The 19,292-nt window shown below is 36.2% G+C and overlaps 1 protein-coding gene across 7 annotated transcripts in view; it reads right to left on the bottom strand.

Moving 5' to 3' along the window:
* Positions 1 to 19,292, bottom strand: part of MRTFB (myocardin related transcription factor B) — a 69,680-nt gene that overhangs the window by 38,269 nt on the left and 12,119 nt on the right. For 4 of the 7 annotated variants that reach the window (XM_071761505.1, XM_071761502.1, XM_071761504.1 and 1 more), the window contains exon 3: positions 10,613 to 10,779. In XM_071761505.1, coding sequence (XP_071617606.1) covers positions 10,613 to 10,766 — 154 coding nt within the window. In that variant the 5' untranslated portion in view covers positions 10,767 to 10,779. Of the gene's footprint in view, positions 1 to 2,318; positions 2,452 to 10,612; positions 10,780 to 19,292 lie in introns of those variants that run through there. The other 3 variants (XM_071761506.1, XM_071761509.1, XM_071761508.1) reach the window with 1 other exon arrangement.

Raw genomic sequence — 19,292 nt, 5'->3', positions numbered from 1 at the left:
CATTCATAGATGATATTTTTAAGTATTTGTGTCTATGATAAGAGTCCATGATTCAGGTGGCAAAAGTAGCCACATTACTGGCTGAATTATGGAATAAAAGGGGAAAAAAGAAAGGGAAAGAAAAAGAAAAAAGAATGCCATATGCTAATTTAGAATATACTGTTCTATAAAGTAAGAAGTGCTTTCATATTATTTATAGTGGTTTTTGAATAGGATTAGATAAACAACTTCAACTGAATTTTTTTAAAAATCTACAAAATACCTGAACTGCATATTTCATAAATTTATAAACTAAAAAGATGAAGCTCTGTTTCAGTCTCTCTAGATGCAAATCAAGCAGATTTGCAATGTTTTCTATAATTCATTCTCTATACTACAAGAAAGAAAATACTTGTTTTTTTTCTAAGCTCCAGACAGAAGAAAGGCTAGATGAGGAGATACTTTAGTCATCATACTCTCAAAAATAGATTCATTATTTTAATTATTATGCTGCCAAATATAGGAGAGATAAAAGGATAAGCAGTATTCACTGGGGAAAAGTGAAAGTGCAGAACAGGTATTAAAACTGAGAAAAGCAAGGAAAGATAGTGACTGCAGAAAACAGTTCTCCTATTATGCACTGAATAATTTAAACTCTAAAATATTCATTAATTTGGACTGGGAGAGAGTGTCCCCTAATTGCAGGGTTTTTGCTACTCTGACAGACCATCATTATTTTAATGAACATTCTTTCATCCACTTTCTACATAACTGAGATCTTCAAGGAAAACTGAGGGTAACTATTACCATGGTTACTTATTAGCCCACCTACACTATGCGCCATGCCTCATTTTTCTTGGCTTTCTCCCCTTGATTTCTTGGTAGCTTCCATTACTTATGTTGGGGTTTGTTTTCCTACAGTATTTTCCACACCACTAGGCTTAGTCCTCTGTCCCTCTCACACTTCCTCACCATCTTTCTTTGTTCCTGTTGCCCCACAGAGCTTCAGAGGTAGCAGCTGCAGGTTTAACTGGGCTTCTTTAGAGCTGACCAGCCAAACACCAAGAAGCCAGTGTTGGCCCTTTCTCTTCAGTCACTTTCAATCAGTACTTTCCTGTTGTAAAGGCAGCAGAACTGTTACACTCTCACCCACAGCCACATGCATCAACACTCAACTTATTATCTATCTTTCCAATCAGTAAGAAGCTTTTGATTTCAGTACATTATATAAAAATAAGGGGGTTCTTCAGCCCTAATGTAGAACTAAGTGAAGGGGTTTTTAAAAATAAATTTCATTTAGTAATGAATGTGGGCTTTCTGCTATTCTGAATATTACTAAGATAAAAATTTAAAAACAAACAAAGCCCCAAACAAACCCAGCATTTAAATTCTGAGAAGGGCATAATCTCATGTAGAAGGGGGGGAAACAGCAGTCTTGCCACAACCACCAAGGAAGAAATCTCTGAATCACCAGACAATCCAGAGATAACAAGATAAAAGCCAAGGCACAATGTTATTTGAGTTTGGAACTGAAACGATCCTGTGTTGTTAACTACACACCAGTTAACAAACTGTTCTGAGCAGGGCTGACAGCTGACCTCAAGGAGCCTCTTCCTTCTCCTTAACAAACCAGCCAGAAGAATACCTCCAGCCAGGAGTAGAACAACTTCCATGTCTGAGCAGTATTATTGCAGCAGCCTAACAAATACCACTTCAGATGAATCTGGTATATTACCACCACTCAGCTTTGAATCTTGCTGCAAATATCTTTAGACTGTGGCTATTTTACATACAAAAGCTGGTGCATTATATCAGTTTAATACATAGTCTAAAACCAGTCATTTAAAGAGACATAAATTGGATGCATACAGATGGAAAGCAGAATCAAATCTAATTTAAAGTATGAGGGGACAAGGAAATGCTAGACAAAGACAGTGAGAAAAGCATTGTTGAAAATGAGGTATTTATAATTTTATTTTTATTTTTAATAATATATTTAACTACATCTATTTAAATTTATTTCACTTCATGCTGAAGAATTTGTGCAGTATTTGCAGGACAATTTCAGAGTATTTCATGAATTCAACACTACATGCTTCTCTGAAAAAGCACTAATTTTTCTTCATAACACAATTTCTGTCAAGCTGTTATCATCATTATTTTAGTAGTCTCAAGTAAATTCTAAACTTAGCTTTTAGAAATCTTTTCAAGGGAGCAAACACTACCTCACTTAATGCAGAAATTTATTCCTGACATACAGCATTACACCACAACTGCTGGTAAACTAAATCTGCCCTGTACTCCTGCATTTTCTGTACCCCAACCAGCAAGTGACTGACCTTCCTTGAGACTTTTCTGGCTGTTCAGCTCAAGGCATTCCTTCTCCTTCAGTGGTTTAACATCTCCTGCAGGTAAAATCTCAGAAAAGCCCTGTTGCTGCTTCTTGGAGCTATCGATCATGATGAGAATCCTTTAGAATGGCAACATCCAGCATAGAAAAAAAAAAATTAATTTGTCATCAAGCAGCACACTGCTGTCCCAAACTCTGCTTCCAGGTCCTTTCTCCTAAAAAATGAGCAATTTTGCCTTTGTGCAGCTGAAAGCAGCCATCATCCTTCACTTTCTAGGTTGACCCTGCAGTACGCTCAGTCTGCTTTAGAGCCTGAAACTCCCTCAGACGGCAGGCACAGAGCGTGTGAAGCACAAGTCTCAGTGCCCACCTCTTTTCCCAGACAACCACTCCCCCTTTTCCTTTAGTTACGCTTGCTTCCTCTGCACATTCGTGTTTCGATATGCAGCTTGATGGTCAATCATCTGACAAAGAATGAGTCAGGCAGTTAAAAATAAATCCAGCAATTGCTGAAGGAGCAGCATTTGCTGATACCGAAGACAAACTACTGCTGAGGTACTCTCTCCCTTTTCCCCCTTCTTTCTCCCTTCCCCCACTCCTCTGACATGGTGCTGTAGGCAGTAAAATGTTTTATCTTTGCCTGACTGACACATTTATTACTCGTTAAGTTTCACCAGTAAAGAAAGCTGCAAGTTGGCATTTGAGAAAAGTTATGCTGAGGAACCTTCCCACCTGCCCTAACCCCAGGTCTTGTTTCAGAGACATTTATCCCGCAGAGGTCAGTGGGAAAACCAGGGATTATTTCTATGGCTTTCCTTGCAGTATAAGAGAGATTCTGTTCCTTCTTGTGATTATCTGAAAACAAAGTATTTTATTATTTCCCTTTTTGCATTACAGTTACACATCCCACTATTCCCAGCAGGTTTTGGAGTATTTCCTCCTACAGCTTCTGATCTGCCATTCTCTCCAGCATGTCCCATTTATCTTACATGAGTCATCAAGTTCACTGTAAATCTGCAGGATTTTGGGAAGATGGATCCCCTCTATCTGGAATTGGTGGTGAAGGAACAGCAGACTAGTTTACATTTCATCAGAAATGAGAAAATAAACTGTACATAATATTAAGTAGTCACTACATGTCAACAAGTAACTCTGGCAGGTGCATTTTCCCTTCCCTCTGGTCTAAAAATGCTGCCATACATGTTTTCCATACCCCTACTCTGTATTTTAAATCCCTCAGCCTGAAATTATAAAAAACATGTCCACTCAGAAACATTGGCTCAATTTTTTGGCATCAGATTTGAAAAGATCTGCATACAATAACAAACACCTGATGCATAATTTTTTAATTAGCAGAAACAAAAAAAAAAAAAAACAACCCTAAACCACCTTATCATGCTTTGGATCTGTCTGCAAGACAATCATTCAACACTGAATGTTCACCTTAACAGTGAATTCGCAGGGCAAGCAATCAATACCATGGGGTGTGGGGCTGCATGACATGGCCAGCAGGACAGAGACTTGGCCAGCAGGACTTGGCAGCCTCTCCCAGTCTCCCCACTGCCAGGAGAAGGGAGGCATCTACACAGAACTGCAGATTCAAAGGTGATGTGGGCTCACTGGGCTGTATCAAACCTTGATAACTAAGGAGCTGAAAACACAGACAAAAGAAAATCTCTTGTAACACAAATTATTTGAGGCAACCTGTTCAGCCTGAAGATTTGTTATTTGCACATCACTTGTATAAAAATTACCAGTTTAAATTAGATTTCGCTTATATACAAATTATAGACTATTCCAATATGTGTGCTTTTGCGGTGACTTTTACTGAACACACCCACACAAAAATAAGTCACTGTAGAAGAACTTCTTAAATCAAATCAATTTCTTCACTGTCTGCTGCCAGAAAACTTACTGTGGACAAGATACAAAATTACTGTTGAGAAACTCCACACCTTCAGAAAACGAACAAACAAATCCAGATGAAATAGAATACATGTACCCTTTATTAAAATGAGTCAATATGTAAATCATCCAGTAAATAGAATCTTACAGAGTTATAACTATACAGATTATAACTCCATAACTATACAGATTATAACTCCACATTTTTCCTGTAGCAACAGAGAAGTGGGCAGTTGTTTGGATGGATGAATTATATTCCAAGTGTATCAATATGTAACAGGAGGTATTTTTGTATGGGAAGGGTAGAGTGCGCTTCACACATCTGAAAAATAACATCTGTCTTGAAGGTCATTGCTTTGACATGACAAAAAACTACTTTGTACAGCAGTTAAGTTTCACACAACCCATGAAAAGTAAAATATTTAAAAAAAAAGGTTGGGGTTTTTCAACTCCACTACATTTGAAATGTTTTTGCGCTCAGTTTCTAGAAGGCAGCTGGAAACTGCATTGTCATTTGAAACTGATGGTATTATTTTAAAAAAACGGGCAAAAAAACTTTTTCATATTGCTAAATTTTCATCCTTCTGCTGCTGACTGTGTACTTAAATGCAGATTATTTTGTAATAAAGGGAAGAGAAGCACTCATTTCCAAAGCAAATATTGGATGAATGAGTTCTGTTTTTTAAACACATACATGTTTCCAAAGAGCTATTTTTACCAGTACAAATAGCTAAATGACACTTAGGATCATACAGAAACGTGTAATGAGCTCAAAACAGAACTGTGGCTCAAACACTAGTTTCTATTGAACAGCAAAACAAAAATATCTCTTTGAGATAAAAGAAAATCTTAAGCAGTGTACACTGCATCTATCAGTTACAGGTTTAAACCCAATTACAAACTGCATCACTGAATGAAAACAGTAATTGAAGTGAAAGATACACAACAAGCTTTTTCTTTCAATAAAAAATTCAATCTGTTAGAATTCACATCATCTTCTGAGAGAAGTACCTCTCGTTTTAATTTCAATTTATTTAATTTGCATATATTGTATACAAGTGGTTGACATGAAGAAAAATGGCTTCAGAATGGAACATTCCAATCTGTTCCATAATCCAACAACATCTCATTTAATAGCAACATACTGCACAAGTTTTTCATAAACATTTGTTTGCTCCTAATCTAGGGTAATCAATGTTTTTTCTTCCCATCCTCCTGCAATATAGACTTTCAAGTCTTCTGCCAACTTCCAGCCTGCAGGAGAAGCATTATTTAAAAAGAGGAAGTGCCTAACAGATATTCCCCAAAATCACAATGTCCAGGACAAAACAATGCTGCAGCACTGTACCTCAGCAGTGCCTGCTTGGCTGCCACCCTAACAGACCCATTATCTTTTTAAGTATCAGTGATCTGGTAAGTGAGTTGTTCAGTAACTGTGAACAACTTTACAACCTCATTAAACATGAAGTAACTAAGCAACAACTGCTTTAACAGTACATTGTGACTCTTCAGATCAAATGGAGCTCATTCCTTTGTAATCTGGTAAAAAGAACCCTACAGATGCATTTAATTAAAAAAAAAAAATTCATGAGACCAGGCTTCAGTATTTAATCTAATTTCACTACCGCAAGTGGGAAAAAAAACCTTATTTCATCTTGGTTTTATGCACACCTTGATGAATTTCTTGGTCCTTTATTAATTGTCTTAGGATAATCCAGTTCATCACTGTGTAATAATTTCATCACGTAGGAAATCCATGGTCTGACTACACAAATTAAAACATTCATTTAAATAATCCCTGGTATAACTTAGTCTATTACTTCTTTAAGCAGTAAGAATGTTACCACCTCAAACTGTAACTTAAGAGTTTTTACTTTGTTTTTTTTTTTGTTTGGTTCTGTTCCCCCTCTGGGATTGCCACTTACAATAGATTTCCAGCCTGCCTTCTTGTTAGTAAAAAAGAGCCTTATTTTCCATACCAGTACCTCTTTGCTTTGAACACTGAAGACATCTGTCAAACAACTCAGCAGTAAATTTCATACAGTCTTATCCTTGTATTTAAGATAAATATAAAAGACCCAAAACATTTCAAGTCTCTCATATTCTTTTGCTAGTAAAACACCAAGTATAACTTTTTTTTAAAGTCAAACGAAAAATTTGAGTAATTTCTGAAACATCTGTGTGTACTATGCTGTGACTAAGGAATCACCTCAGGAGGCCTGAGACTTTTGCCTACATTCTCCACCACTGTGATAACAAAACCCCAAACTATTCAAATTATGGTCACCACCTACCTGAGTTACTCTTCCCAGAAAAATCCCAAACACTTACAGCAATATAAAATTTACAAAGGCTGCACATGTTGGCAGTATTCACTGCTAAGTAAAAATTTCCTACCATTCAGCCCTGCCCAAACAGACATATAGATAAATAAATACTTTCAAAGTGTATATATATATGTAAAAACTTACTTTTATGTATGTTTAATGCATATATGTGTATATATAATTTTTTATAAGGAGAGTATTTGGTCATGCACCATACTGCCTATGATTTGCAAAAGGCTCATAAGTATTGCACATCAATTAGCAGTTTTGTTGTTCAGTGACCTCCTTGTAGTGGTGGTAACATTTCAACAATACATATGCAGCTAGTTGGATTGGATTTAATTCTGATAATTTTTAAAAATGACAGAGTGGAATTTAAAATTAACTTAACATTCTTTTCTAGCTATGCATTTAGTTATGCACAAGGAATTTCAGGGGAAAAAAGTCAGAACAAGACAGTTTGATCAAGAGATCTCTTTAAAGGAAAACATACTTTCTGTATCTCCTGTAATCACTCAAATGCCAGGCCCTCTAACAGGATCTTTTCATATGTACCAGATGCTTTAAATTGAGTCAGTCACAGGTCATGTCTCCTATGTTAATCTCTTCACAATAAGCAGATAATTAAAAAAAATAAAATATCTATAAATCAAACTAAAATGACAGAATGTTTGTTTAGAAGTTTACCAAATGGAATGACCCTGATGGAATTCTTTCATGTAGCCTGTGAAAATGTCAGAATATATTCCATTTAAGAGGTCACAGTCCCTGGAGAGCTCTGAGTTTTGGCCTGTATGTCTTTTCACATGCTTTAATATTTTAAAATTGTTCCTTGTAGACACTGACTGATGCCCTGGGAATGCTAGGATTGTGGGAACTGGCAGTACCAATGACAAGGACAGACTTACTGGGAAATCAGTACCTACTCAGTTTGCTCTCATATTGTAATAGATAAGACAACACTGAAATATTTACAGGGAGACCAAAAGAATCCACACATTAAAACATGGTTTTTTTTTCTGCTGACACCATTTGTTTAAACAAAATGAAAGCAGCTCCCAAAAAAACCTCAGCTTCCCCCCCCCCCCCCCCAAAAAAAACCAACCCCAAACACAGAGACGAATATATTAAATACCATATGCTGTGAATTCTTACAAAGGATTATTTTGCAGAATATCTGCACTGGATGTTCCACGGACTATTTAAAACCTTAAAGGAAGGACAAATCACTGAGGTTGAAGCAACCTCTTGAGATCACCTAGACCAACCTGCTGCTCCAGCAAGGTCAGCAGGAACAGGTTGCCCAGGGACTGAGCCCAGTCAGACTTTCAGTCATGATGGAGATTCCACAACCTCTAGGCAACCATTCTTCTACACACACACACTATACTTTACCAACACACACACTTGTAAACTTCTATAAATGTAAATAACTTTTATATCTAGATAGGTTTTTTAGAATACACTTAACTTTGGGGACTTAGGGGACTTTTTTGGTTTTGGTTTTTGTTGTTGTGGGGGTGGTGTTGTTAATCACAATATCTATATGCTGCTTTTCAGATCTCATTGCTTTCAGCTTGGTGAATATGAAAGTGATGAATTTAAATTGACATTTACAATTATCTTCTGTGCCAATCTATTAATCAGAACTAACTTTTTCATTTGTTGTTCTCTAGTCTTCCCACTTGCCATCTTTTCTCCACTTTGTCTCTCTCAAGAAAATAACTTATAAGCACAGCAGCCTACCTACGTACTGAGAAGAAAAATACATGCCTGATAGCAGATCTCAAAAGAGTGGAAAAAAACCTCTTGTACACAGATAGGAGGAGAATGTTCCAAATTTCACCTGATTCCTTGGTATCAAATTTGCAGCTTCAGATCTATTAATTGCACAGAGGATTAAGAATTTGTGCAGAAGCCATAAAGCTATGCCAAGAATGCATGTTACTAGTGCTACATAATGAGGCAGTGGAAGATAAGAGAGAACAGGCAAACTGATATACCCACGACTCTTTTAGATGCTGGAAAAATTCCTTTGGTTCATCAAATTTATTTAAGTAATATCATTAGGTTAAGTGTTATGTACATTTCATTGTTATTCTGAGAACTTTCTCCCAGATGGCTCAACTGGTCCCTTAGGAGGGGTCAATATACACTATTTAGAGTATTTGTTTTCATTTTGGATTTGGTTTGTGGGGTTTCTGTTTTGCTTTGAGGGGGGGGTGGGGAATGTCTTGCATCTTCACCTTAACTCACTACAGCTCCCCACAATCTCTAGGGGCCTCACAGAAAGCCATCACTCTCAGCTAACCTTCACTGCCTCTGGTTCTTTGCCCCTGAATGTCATTGTTCTTATCCTCATTTCTTTGGGCTAATTTCTTCAGAGATTTTGGCAGCCTTGCTTTTACTTTAAGATTTCACTACCCCAAGGCTTTTTTTCCTGATAAAACATCCAAGACCGAGCTCTTTTCTCAATCAGCTCAATTCTATAGAACATTAGTTGCTCGGCATCACAGAGCAAGGTCCAGCAGATAGCACAGTAGGCACATCACCAGCTTTTCCACCCTCCCTTAGTAAAAGACATACAGAAAGATTAGAGAAGCAGACACCCATTAGCTTCCATTAGCTGGAACAAAATTTTCTCCACACAGTGCAGAGGACAGAGAATGGGGACACTCATAAACTGAAATTATTTATAATCAAGACAAAGAGCTGAAACAGGCCAGCAGAATACTAAAGGACAGTCAATATCCTGTATAGGAGCTGACCAGTTCTCTACCCAGTTTACAAGAATGTACCTGCCCTCTCATCTGTGGATGATGACTGCACAAGTTACATTTCTCTGCTAGTCAGAAATTAGTAGTCACTGTCACAAGGAGATTCTGGCACAGTGGGATAGTCAAGGAAGCCCCTGCAAAGCCAGGAGAGATTGCTGCAGAAAACAGAAGCTAGGACCTTTTCATTTTACCTTGAAACAACTGATTGCATGGCTCCTGACACCCAGATCTTCACACCTACCCTTGCCAGACAAAGTCACATGCTCACCACCTCTGGGAGAGTACCATTTCAGCTTGTAAAAAGCTTTGCTTGTGCAGCGCTTCCTTTTCTTTGCATGCGCAATTCCTTCCCACTCTTTGACTCTGAAACAGCAGGCTGGAAAGCTGCAAGCAGCATCATTCCCATCCACCTTCCTGTGCAGCACACAGCCCATCCTTCCCTCCCTTGCCACATCCTGGCTCTCAGACAGAAGCCTGTGAAACTGTGGTACAGTGTGTGGGAAGCATATTGTTCTGACTGGTACTTCAGCTGTGCCATGCTGCCTGCTACTCTGTCATTCCTCTTCCACTGCAGTCCAGCTAAACATCTAGTCATCTATTTTCTCTCTCCTCCTCCTAAACAAGAGCCTCATCTGTGTCACCTTTCTCCTCCCCCAACCACTGTCCTTAAGAGCACAGCAGCTTCAGCAAACGCAGTGTGCACCATCTAGCATCCTTTCAGTCAGGGATGGAAACCAAGAGCTTCTCAAGCCCATGGTGTTTTGTTAATCTGCTTCCATCTATGTGAGAAGCCTGACTGTTCATGTGACACACATGGATCAGACACCAGTGGCTGCCATTAGGCTGCCAGAATCACAGGCATGTGATTCTACATGGAGAATTAAACTTCTTGGGATACAATGTGAAACTTCAATTCTGTATTAATTTTGAAGAAAAAACCTGTACTTGGTAATTACCTCAACTCTCAAAAATATTTAATTAACACTTCTGTTATACACTACCTGTGGTTTTAAAACTATTCAAAAACATAAACAGCTCCATTCTCTATGCCTCAATGAAGTATTCCAGTTGAGGTTCAAAGCCAGGCTTACTCACTGCCATGACAGGGGAGGCTGATCAGGACAGATTTTGTAACACTGAAGCACTTTACATAACGGGGTTTGGTAAGAGTAAGTGGAGAGAATCAATTAATATTATTTGAAGAAATCAAAACTGAGCTCGCAGAAAATATTTCAGCAACGTAGAGAAAAGGAGAGCAGGCACTGTGCACTCACCATTCTTCCGTTCATTGAGAGGAGGCAGGTACTGGTTGGGCTGCAAGGAGAGTTCCTTCAGCTCATGTGCAACAGCTTCACTGTGAGGACTGGGAGCCAGCCGGGTCAGGGAGCCAGAGTCATCCTCAGCATCTGCTGTCCCCAAGCGATCCATTGTGTTCAGTTGTCTGGGGACAGGGAGAGAAGCAGTCTCTTAATCACACTATAGTTGATAGAACTAATAAAAAAATAACCACACAGACACGTTAATTGTTTCTTCCAGTTTCAGTTTGTTCAGTTTGTCTGCACACAAAATTCAACTTTTTTTCTTTTTCATTATGTATATATCTAGTAATTTTCTACAAATACTATAGGTTTGCAAAAATATAGTTAGGCAATATATTTACAAGCAATTTAACAGTCATTTGGTTCTGAGAAGCAGGTAAGTTTCTCTGCCCACTATGACAGAAAAGTTACTCAGGTTAAATCTCCTGTGCCCTACTTTCTAGCAAGTGACACAGCTTGTTTATCAGGAAAATGCCCTTTTTTTTTCCTTCCCAGTAGCTTACATTAAAGAATGCTTAATTCATGTATGCTAACTTACGAACAGTTTTTAATAATTTGAAGCACTACACAACTTTTGGATCAAAAAATCAACTTCAGTATTAATACAGAACTTCATACCACCAAGGAACTGTATTAGAACTAGTTAATCTTTAATGTTACCAGCAAGGAAAGCTTTTTTCCATTAATATTTTCAAGTTAATTTTATTGGCTACCACCTAATTATTGTAAAGTATTCTATGGAAAAGAATAAAACTCCCATTTATTATTTCTTTCCTTTTTGCCATTAATATGGCACATAATCTACAGTGAGGATGGAAGGATTAATTACTGGCACAGGCATTCTATAGCTCACAGAATTCTATGTAGTCATTCACTTTTCATTAAATCAGTATGGACTTCAATCCCAAAATGATCCTATGTCTGGATCCTTGGAAATTCAAACAATACAAAATATTAACAACTCATGGAGATCCACAGAACCAAAGAAATCTTATTACCGTTAAATTGTTTATTTTTAGTTATTTTTCTCAAGAAACACTACTGCTGCCCATCCTCAACCTTAAATTTCTAACTTCAGTTATGCTGAATTTAATACTACATGTGCTGGGGTGTGTATTTAAAGGTTCCTAAAATGCAACGTGTGTTTCTACGATCATGTCCAAATATTTCCATGACCATACCCAAAATCTTTAAAATATTACTTTTTAAAAAACAGTGAGGTGACAGAAATTTATTATGATCAACAAAGAATGGTCTACACTACAAAAAGGGGTAAGAAATATTGCTGCTGAAAGTGCCAATTTAAAAATAAGAAAGGTAAGCAAGTACTTAAAAGCACTACTTGCAATATACCTCAAGAGCATATTAAGTGCGTATTTTTCATTATTTTCCACAGCCCCAACTGGTGCTTTTACATTAAGTGGAGACACATTAACTTACTGTTATGCAAGATTTTTTTCCCCCCCTTTGTTCTTAGCTTTTAGAAGCATAATTCACCCAGCTCTCATTTGATTTCCTGACATTAAACTCTCCTCAAACTCCCACTCACCCATACAAATTAAGTACATTATTAAGCAAGCCTCTCCAGAGCTGAATTTAAGTGAAAATTTAGCTGCTTATCTGCTCATGTTCACAGCATTTTATCCACACTTATCCATTTTATTAGCTATGAGTTATGCTTTGGAGTCACTTTTCAAAGGGATTAAACCACATTAGCTGTATTCATGTCACTAAACCCATATGAAATTAATAGAAACACTTTCTTGTACTACAGGTTTAGCATTTATTATGCTGCACATTAACTTTGACTAACTCTTGTCCCGTGACAGATAACTAAATATCTTACTTTATATTAAACTAGTTTAACTTTCCTCTCTTCTACAGCACACTGGTAAATGAGTTACTTGTCCATTTCTTGTTTTAGGAATCTATATAAATGTGGGTTTAATGTCCAGATTCAACTAAGAACAAGGCATGCAAAAACTACATGCAACAGAAATTATATTTAATTGTATTACATCAGTGTATTTAATTATATTGATAGCAGTACTTCAATGCAACTCAAAACAGGTTTAGTTCTCACACTAAAGGTGCTTAATCTTTGAACCGGATTGAGTCAGGTTAGAAGGGACTTTATGGACATCACTCAGTCCCAGTTTCCCAAGAACAGGCTTCTAGGAAACAAAACAGAAAGGGCTTGTAGCATGTACACTGAAATATTTCACCTGATGGTTTCTTTGTTTCCTCAAGCAGTTTTCTACCCTGGCTGACAGAATGGGATGAGGTCACTAAACATTGTTACACACTGAATATCTAAATTTTTTTGCTCCAAGGGTGCTGCAAGCTCCTTTACATATAAGCTCTTAAAAATCCAGGTATTTTCCCAAATGATCCTTTAATGCTAGAACAACCCTGTTGCTATGATGATCACCTTTGAATGAAAGACACTCTAGAATTCCCAGAAAGTCTGAATTCCTCAGATTCCTCAGTCATATCTCAAATCACGTTTTGCTCTCATTTCTTTTTATCTTTACTGATGAACTGCTACCATACAGACTATGGAAATATTTTGAGCTTAGAACAAGTTACCTTGACCTTCCTCCCCCAAAGAAAACACACACCTCCACCAAATATTTGTAAGGATATTTTTGTGGAGAGGGAAAGGTCTGTGACCTACATCATCAAGAACTGGATCAGATACACTATGATCTGAATGAAGCAACAGTTCTAAAAAATACTATAATGATGACAAGTGGAAGACTTGCAACAATAAAATATAAAGAAATTATTTGATTCTTCTGTCTTGTTCCACTGCAATCTAAAGGAGAGCTCGGCTCCTCTTTCTAAAATGAATTTTGAAACTTAGCATCCATGCAATTACTAGTTTGTCTTGGGCATAAGGTCTTCCTTCTTAATTGAAAAGTAATTCTGAAACTAAAAATAAAAATAATTTTGATAAACACCTTCCCAACAACAGCAACAACAACAAAAAAAATAAACAAGAAGGAAAAAGACATCTCTGCAAAAAAGATCTTTTTACATTGCTGTATATATGAGATAATAAACTGCTCATTTTAACTGATAGAGAAGACACATACACTTGCTTTACCATCAGCTGGAGATTATAAACAGCAGCATTTACTTCACATGAAACAAGACATAAGATATGCAGAACATCCCCCATCTATCTTCAGTTTTCAAAAGCCATATTTCATTCTGACCTTTTTAACAGAACTGATTGTTTGGACATCAGTGATTCAAACACTAAAAGCAGTAAGATAAGACATTAGTTCCTCTTGATTAAAATCAAACCCTGTATAATAAATACCCAGTCATCGTGTGCAAAAGTGAGAAACTTATCTAATTTAGAATTCAATGTACCCTGATAGGATCATATTTTATATTATGGTAACACATTTGCCTTCCCTTTCTCCTTTATTTGAAGCCTCTTCAGTTTTAATGAATTATTTAATATTTGCCATCTGCATTTACAGATGGTAGTCTTTATCTATTTAACCCCTAACTTTAAACTGACCTATACACAAAAATGTATTAATAATAATAACTGAACCTCAGCAATAAAAACATGTACAGGAAAAATACAGTTATAAAAACCCTATATATATGTACTATTAAAGTATCAATATTCTATTCTGCATAATCCAAGAAAGAATATCATACACAAGGCTAATCTGATAAACAGAAATCAGTTGTCACTTGAGGAATTTCTACTCCCTTCCTGAAACTGAAACATTTAAAGGTTGATAAAAAAACCCAACAGTTCTACTTATAAAGTGATGGAAAGTATAAAAGCTTCTTATTTGCAGCAGTGAAAATAAAACATCTAATAGTTCAAAATTATTTCAGGTCTGGGGCTTTTGGGTATTGTTTTACACAGAGTTCAGCAACATATTTTAAATAGCAGTAAAGGGAAAGCTAGAACAAAAAATTGTTTTCCTGCTTAACCTGCAGAACAGATATCTAATAGAATACACACCAGCACTGCAAGCAAGGCTTTAGTTCACATTTATCTGACAACCACACAGGAACAGTTTTCCAGTACTGTGAAATAACTGCTGCACAGTGGATGAGTCTTATGTAAGTGTTCTCACAGATTGTAGGTGGTTGCTATCTTCTTAACTGATGAAGACAAACGCTTCTCTTATTTTTAAACATTTTCTCTTTAAAAGACAAAGCAGATTTGTAGAAAAAACTTAGAAGGGAGGAAAATCCACACCAGAACTGGTATTTTATTTGACATTAACTGTGAAATCTGGATGACATTTGGGTAGTAAATAAGTTTTTATTTTAGAAATCTGCTGGAAAAAAAGTCCAAGAATTACATTGCATTAAAACTCTGACCAAGTTTTATGGCTGACCTTAACATTGCTTCACCCATTTACACCCGCAAGGAACTTAGGTCAGACAGTGAATGCAGTATCAAATTTTTAGACCACACCAGTACAGAATTTGTTAGAGATTCATTGTCTGAACATGCAGTAAAAAGACCTGCATCAGGTTAGCTTAGCAGCCAATGAAGGTCTTTTGATTTAAGGTCTTTTATCTCCTTGTCAGTGCCTAGAAAGACTTGAAAATCTGTACAGTGGGAACAATGATCTCTAACACTGCACTGGTAATAACCATTTCAGGCAAGCAATTCAGCAAGTTTCAAGTATTACCTCAATTTGACAGTATTTGATTCTGATTTAATGTGCTAAGTCACAACACGAGACTAACTTAGCAATTCCTCTTACCACCATCTCATAAAAGGGCAAGAATTATGCTTTCAGAATGCAGCTGGCCCTATCAAGTGCATAGGGCCTACAAGAAACTTCCTTTCTAACGTTCAAATTAGCTGAGTTCCAGGGGGCAGGTACTTGGAATACTCAGTACTTTTTTTTTTTTTTTTTTTTACACAGGACCAATACAAGTAGGACTTGGACATAAACACTCAAAATACACCGGCACATTTAGTTCACTAAACAATAAGGTAACTGTAAGATAGCAGAGTCATTTCCCAGAGACAAGAACTGGGGATAAAATACCCACTTCAAAAAGAAGAAAAGATGCAATGTTTTTAAATGATGACTCCTCTTGGCATGCTGCCTAATCAGCAAAGGCTAAAAAGAAATAAATGGTACAGCTGGCTGCAGAAAATCCATCTCAAGTCAGTTTCTGGAGCAATACCAAGTCTAGGTGTCTGCAACAAAGACAGTAATGCTCCTCAGTCAAGTATATAATGGTTTCCCTATGCCCTCTAAAAGGCAGAATGTCCAATTTGGTAGACATCAGCACATATCATATATGCACAATGAGATTTCAGCTGTGCTTACATCCTATTATATGTATTACATCTTATAAAATTTCTACAAGAAAAGCTACTGGGGCTCCCTTTATAATTGTTCCTAATACCTTTTTCATGTACATACAGAGTTTTTCCCCAAACTCTAAAGACTACTTATATTTCATTACAAAATGGAAAGATAAATAATAATTTTTAGAAGTATTTAAAAAAACACTTAAAGCTATTTGTCCAAATCACTAACCTTTTACACCAAGTCTCACATATTGGTGTTTTCAAATTAGTAAAGATGCAAAAATAAGACAGTAACCTTTTGCATTTAGCACTGCAATCTTATGAATAAACTCTTACAGCAATTTTTTTTCCTTTTCTGCCTTCTCAGTAGGTTTCAAATCCACTTACTGTAATCAAGTTTAGAACCAGTAAAGATGAATATATGACTGGGTGCAAAATTAACATAGATACGCAAAGTGCTTGCTATGAATAATCATCCAGATCATCAGTAAATTAACTGAACATATTCAAGCAATTAATTTCTGAAATTCGTAATTTCAGAGATTGGAGACTGTGTCTCAAATTAGGTTTGCCCTCTGTTGCAACAACAATGCTTATTCTGTTGAGATTTAGGCCCTCCATTTCAGTATTCCACAGTGGGTAAAATGACGAAAAGATTTCCCTTTAAAAAAAGTCTTTAAAATTTGCAAAGATTTTACTATTCCACTTCAGGCACTATGATGCTGTTCCCTTTCCCACAGAGGAGCAGTGTTACCACAGCTGACAGCTCCACTTGCTTACAACTTGTGCAGTTAAGTTTCTCACACAATCTCTCTCATCAAAAGTTTTGTGGACACTGTATATAACTTTGAAACTACACCTGACATACCCTTATTATACTGAAAGAGAAATTGCAATCCTACATTTAAAATACAGAGTTGAAACACTAATGAAGATAAATTTTCTGGTAAAATACACAGCAACAAGAAGATAAGTCATACAGCTATTTTCACAAAGGTAATTAGATAAAAGCAGAAGAAGATGAGAAATATCAACGGCTGACTAACTCTGAGTAATCATCTTGGATTGTGCATTATTAGAAACTCATTGTTACTATTAATTTCTTTAAAAAACAGTGCACAGATGTATATGACAAAGCTGAGGTCCTGTCAGGCTTCTCATCATACTAGAAACTGGAAATACATGCCTCTTCAAGGAACATAGAGTCAAGACTGGACTAAAATATTTCAGATAAAGTTCCTCTTTTATTAAATAAATAAATTATTGATATTACTACTCTAGCTGAATTAATATCACTAAGTAGACAGTAGAAGACCTCCAGAAACTCCTTTAACACTTCTGCATGTTTCAATGACAATGCTGCACTGAGATTCTCTTTACTAATTCTTAGAAGGAAATCTTGAAAACTTAACGTTTTGGACTGTCTTAAGTCTGAGAAGTAGTAAGTCCATCCTTCCTTACAGCTGCTACCTGAGCACTCAAAAGCAACAAAAATTATGGCAACAATATTTGAAAGTATAATAGCTAAAACATTGTACTACAACTTGTGAGTTAAGCACATCAAGATAGCCTTAAACATTTCTTTACTCTTAATCACCTATAGCAGATATAATTTGATTTCAGCTCATCTTTTCTTAGGGATATTCTTTGTTAACTGTGCTCATATTACAGCACTGTTAAGTTGTTCAACTGGATTAACTTGATTAAATAAACACAAAGCTCTTACAACACTCAGTTTTATTAAAATAAACAGCTTCATAAAACACTTTAAACTATAATGTTTAAACATTAAACAGTATTTTGTTTAGCTGTTGCACACATTGTGCGTGGAAACTTGCCGCTTAAAAATGCTCAGAAAATTCTGAACATGACATTCCTATTTTTCAGTCTTAAAAAAATTCACAAGTTCTTATAAATGAAGTAGTGTTCAAATAATTACAAGATCAACTCAGATTTACCCTCCTAAATGCATGTTCAGTTCTTCTGGACTACAAAATAATGTCATGGAAGGAATCAGTATGATATCGTGCTCCATCTTTTTTGTGCCCAGCAAACATGAACAGCATGGCCAGCAAAATCAATTTATGTAACTGAAGCTAACAACACACACACAGAAAAAAAATTATATTCATTTTGGTATTAGAAAAAAAGCTCAAGTCTGGAGTAAGGGTCAAATATTTATATGAACACAGCATGTAATGCTACACATTTTGGTGTGATGTCTTAGAAGCGGGCATTTAAAAAAAAAAAAAAAAGGAAAATATACAGAGACAAGACAGTTCAGAAAATGATCAATTAGTAACTTTCAATAAATTGGATCATAATTTTTAACAATTCCTTTGTACGTTCAGAGTCCTCTTGATAGCCAAATGTTGAACTATTTTAAAAATTAATGTTATGCATTTCAGGGAAGGTTAAATTATGCCATGATTTCATTTGTTTGCTTAGCTACCTCAAGATGTTCCTATTTATGACTAAGCTGCAGGTGCTATTCTGTTTATTTTACTGCCTGTAAACCAAGCCCTTGAACTGAACAAAGCAAGGAAAGCATTATGATTCCAGTCAAAGAGGAAGGAACTGCAGAACTGTTTCCTGGTGAGTATGCCACTTTCCACCTTCCTTCATTAGCACCACTGACCATTACACAATCATTTTCAAGAAATCTCACTTAATAGAAAAGATAGGCTTTGCATCTTTTTATTTCTAGATGGTGTTACAGAGATAAGCAAAATTTTATTATAATATTTGGTGTACTGTAGACTCGTATTTGACCTCTTTAAATAATGCAATATTCAGCAAAAAACTCTTAACAAGATGTATTCAAAATAATGTGGCATAACTAGAGATTGCTAGCAGCTTAGATTTAGGGGATCTTACAAATATCAAATTATGATGTCACACAGATGATACTTGGCTCAGCAGTCTCTCCTCATAACCTTAGGACAGCTTCAAAAATGTCTTTCACAGACCTGTGCATATTGACTTGTACCAACATAGCTACTTTCAGACATTAACAATGCAAAAAATAACTTGAATTAGCTCCCATGGAAACCAGTCAACTTGTTGCTCTTCACTTCTGAAACTAAAACTTGTAATATTTAACCCACTAATAGTCAAAAGAAACACTTAAGAGGGTGACAGATCAGTGCTTTAATTAAAAAGATTTAAAAGTTTTGTGTATCTCAAGCAGCAAGAGCTTACAGTGCATCTAATATAATCTATTTTCAGTTCTTATTTATTATCATGAAATCTGCCTGTAAAAAGCACAGCAGAGTTATGGTATGTATTCAACTGACCCAAATGACATTGCTTTACTTT

This window comes from Heliangelus exortis, chromosome 17 (genome assembly GCF_036169615.1).
Source record: "Heliangelus exortis chromosome 17, bHelExo1.hap1, whole genome shotgun sequence".
NCBI lineage: Eukaryota > Metazoa > Chordata > Aves > Apodiformes > Trochilidae > Heliangelus > Heliangelus exortis.
The sequence above is the reverse complement of the archived record's forward strand: the minus strand, read 5'-3'. Positions and strand labels throughout refer to the sequence as shown.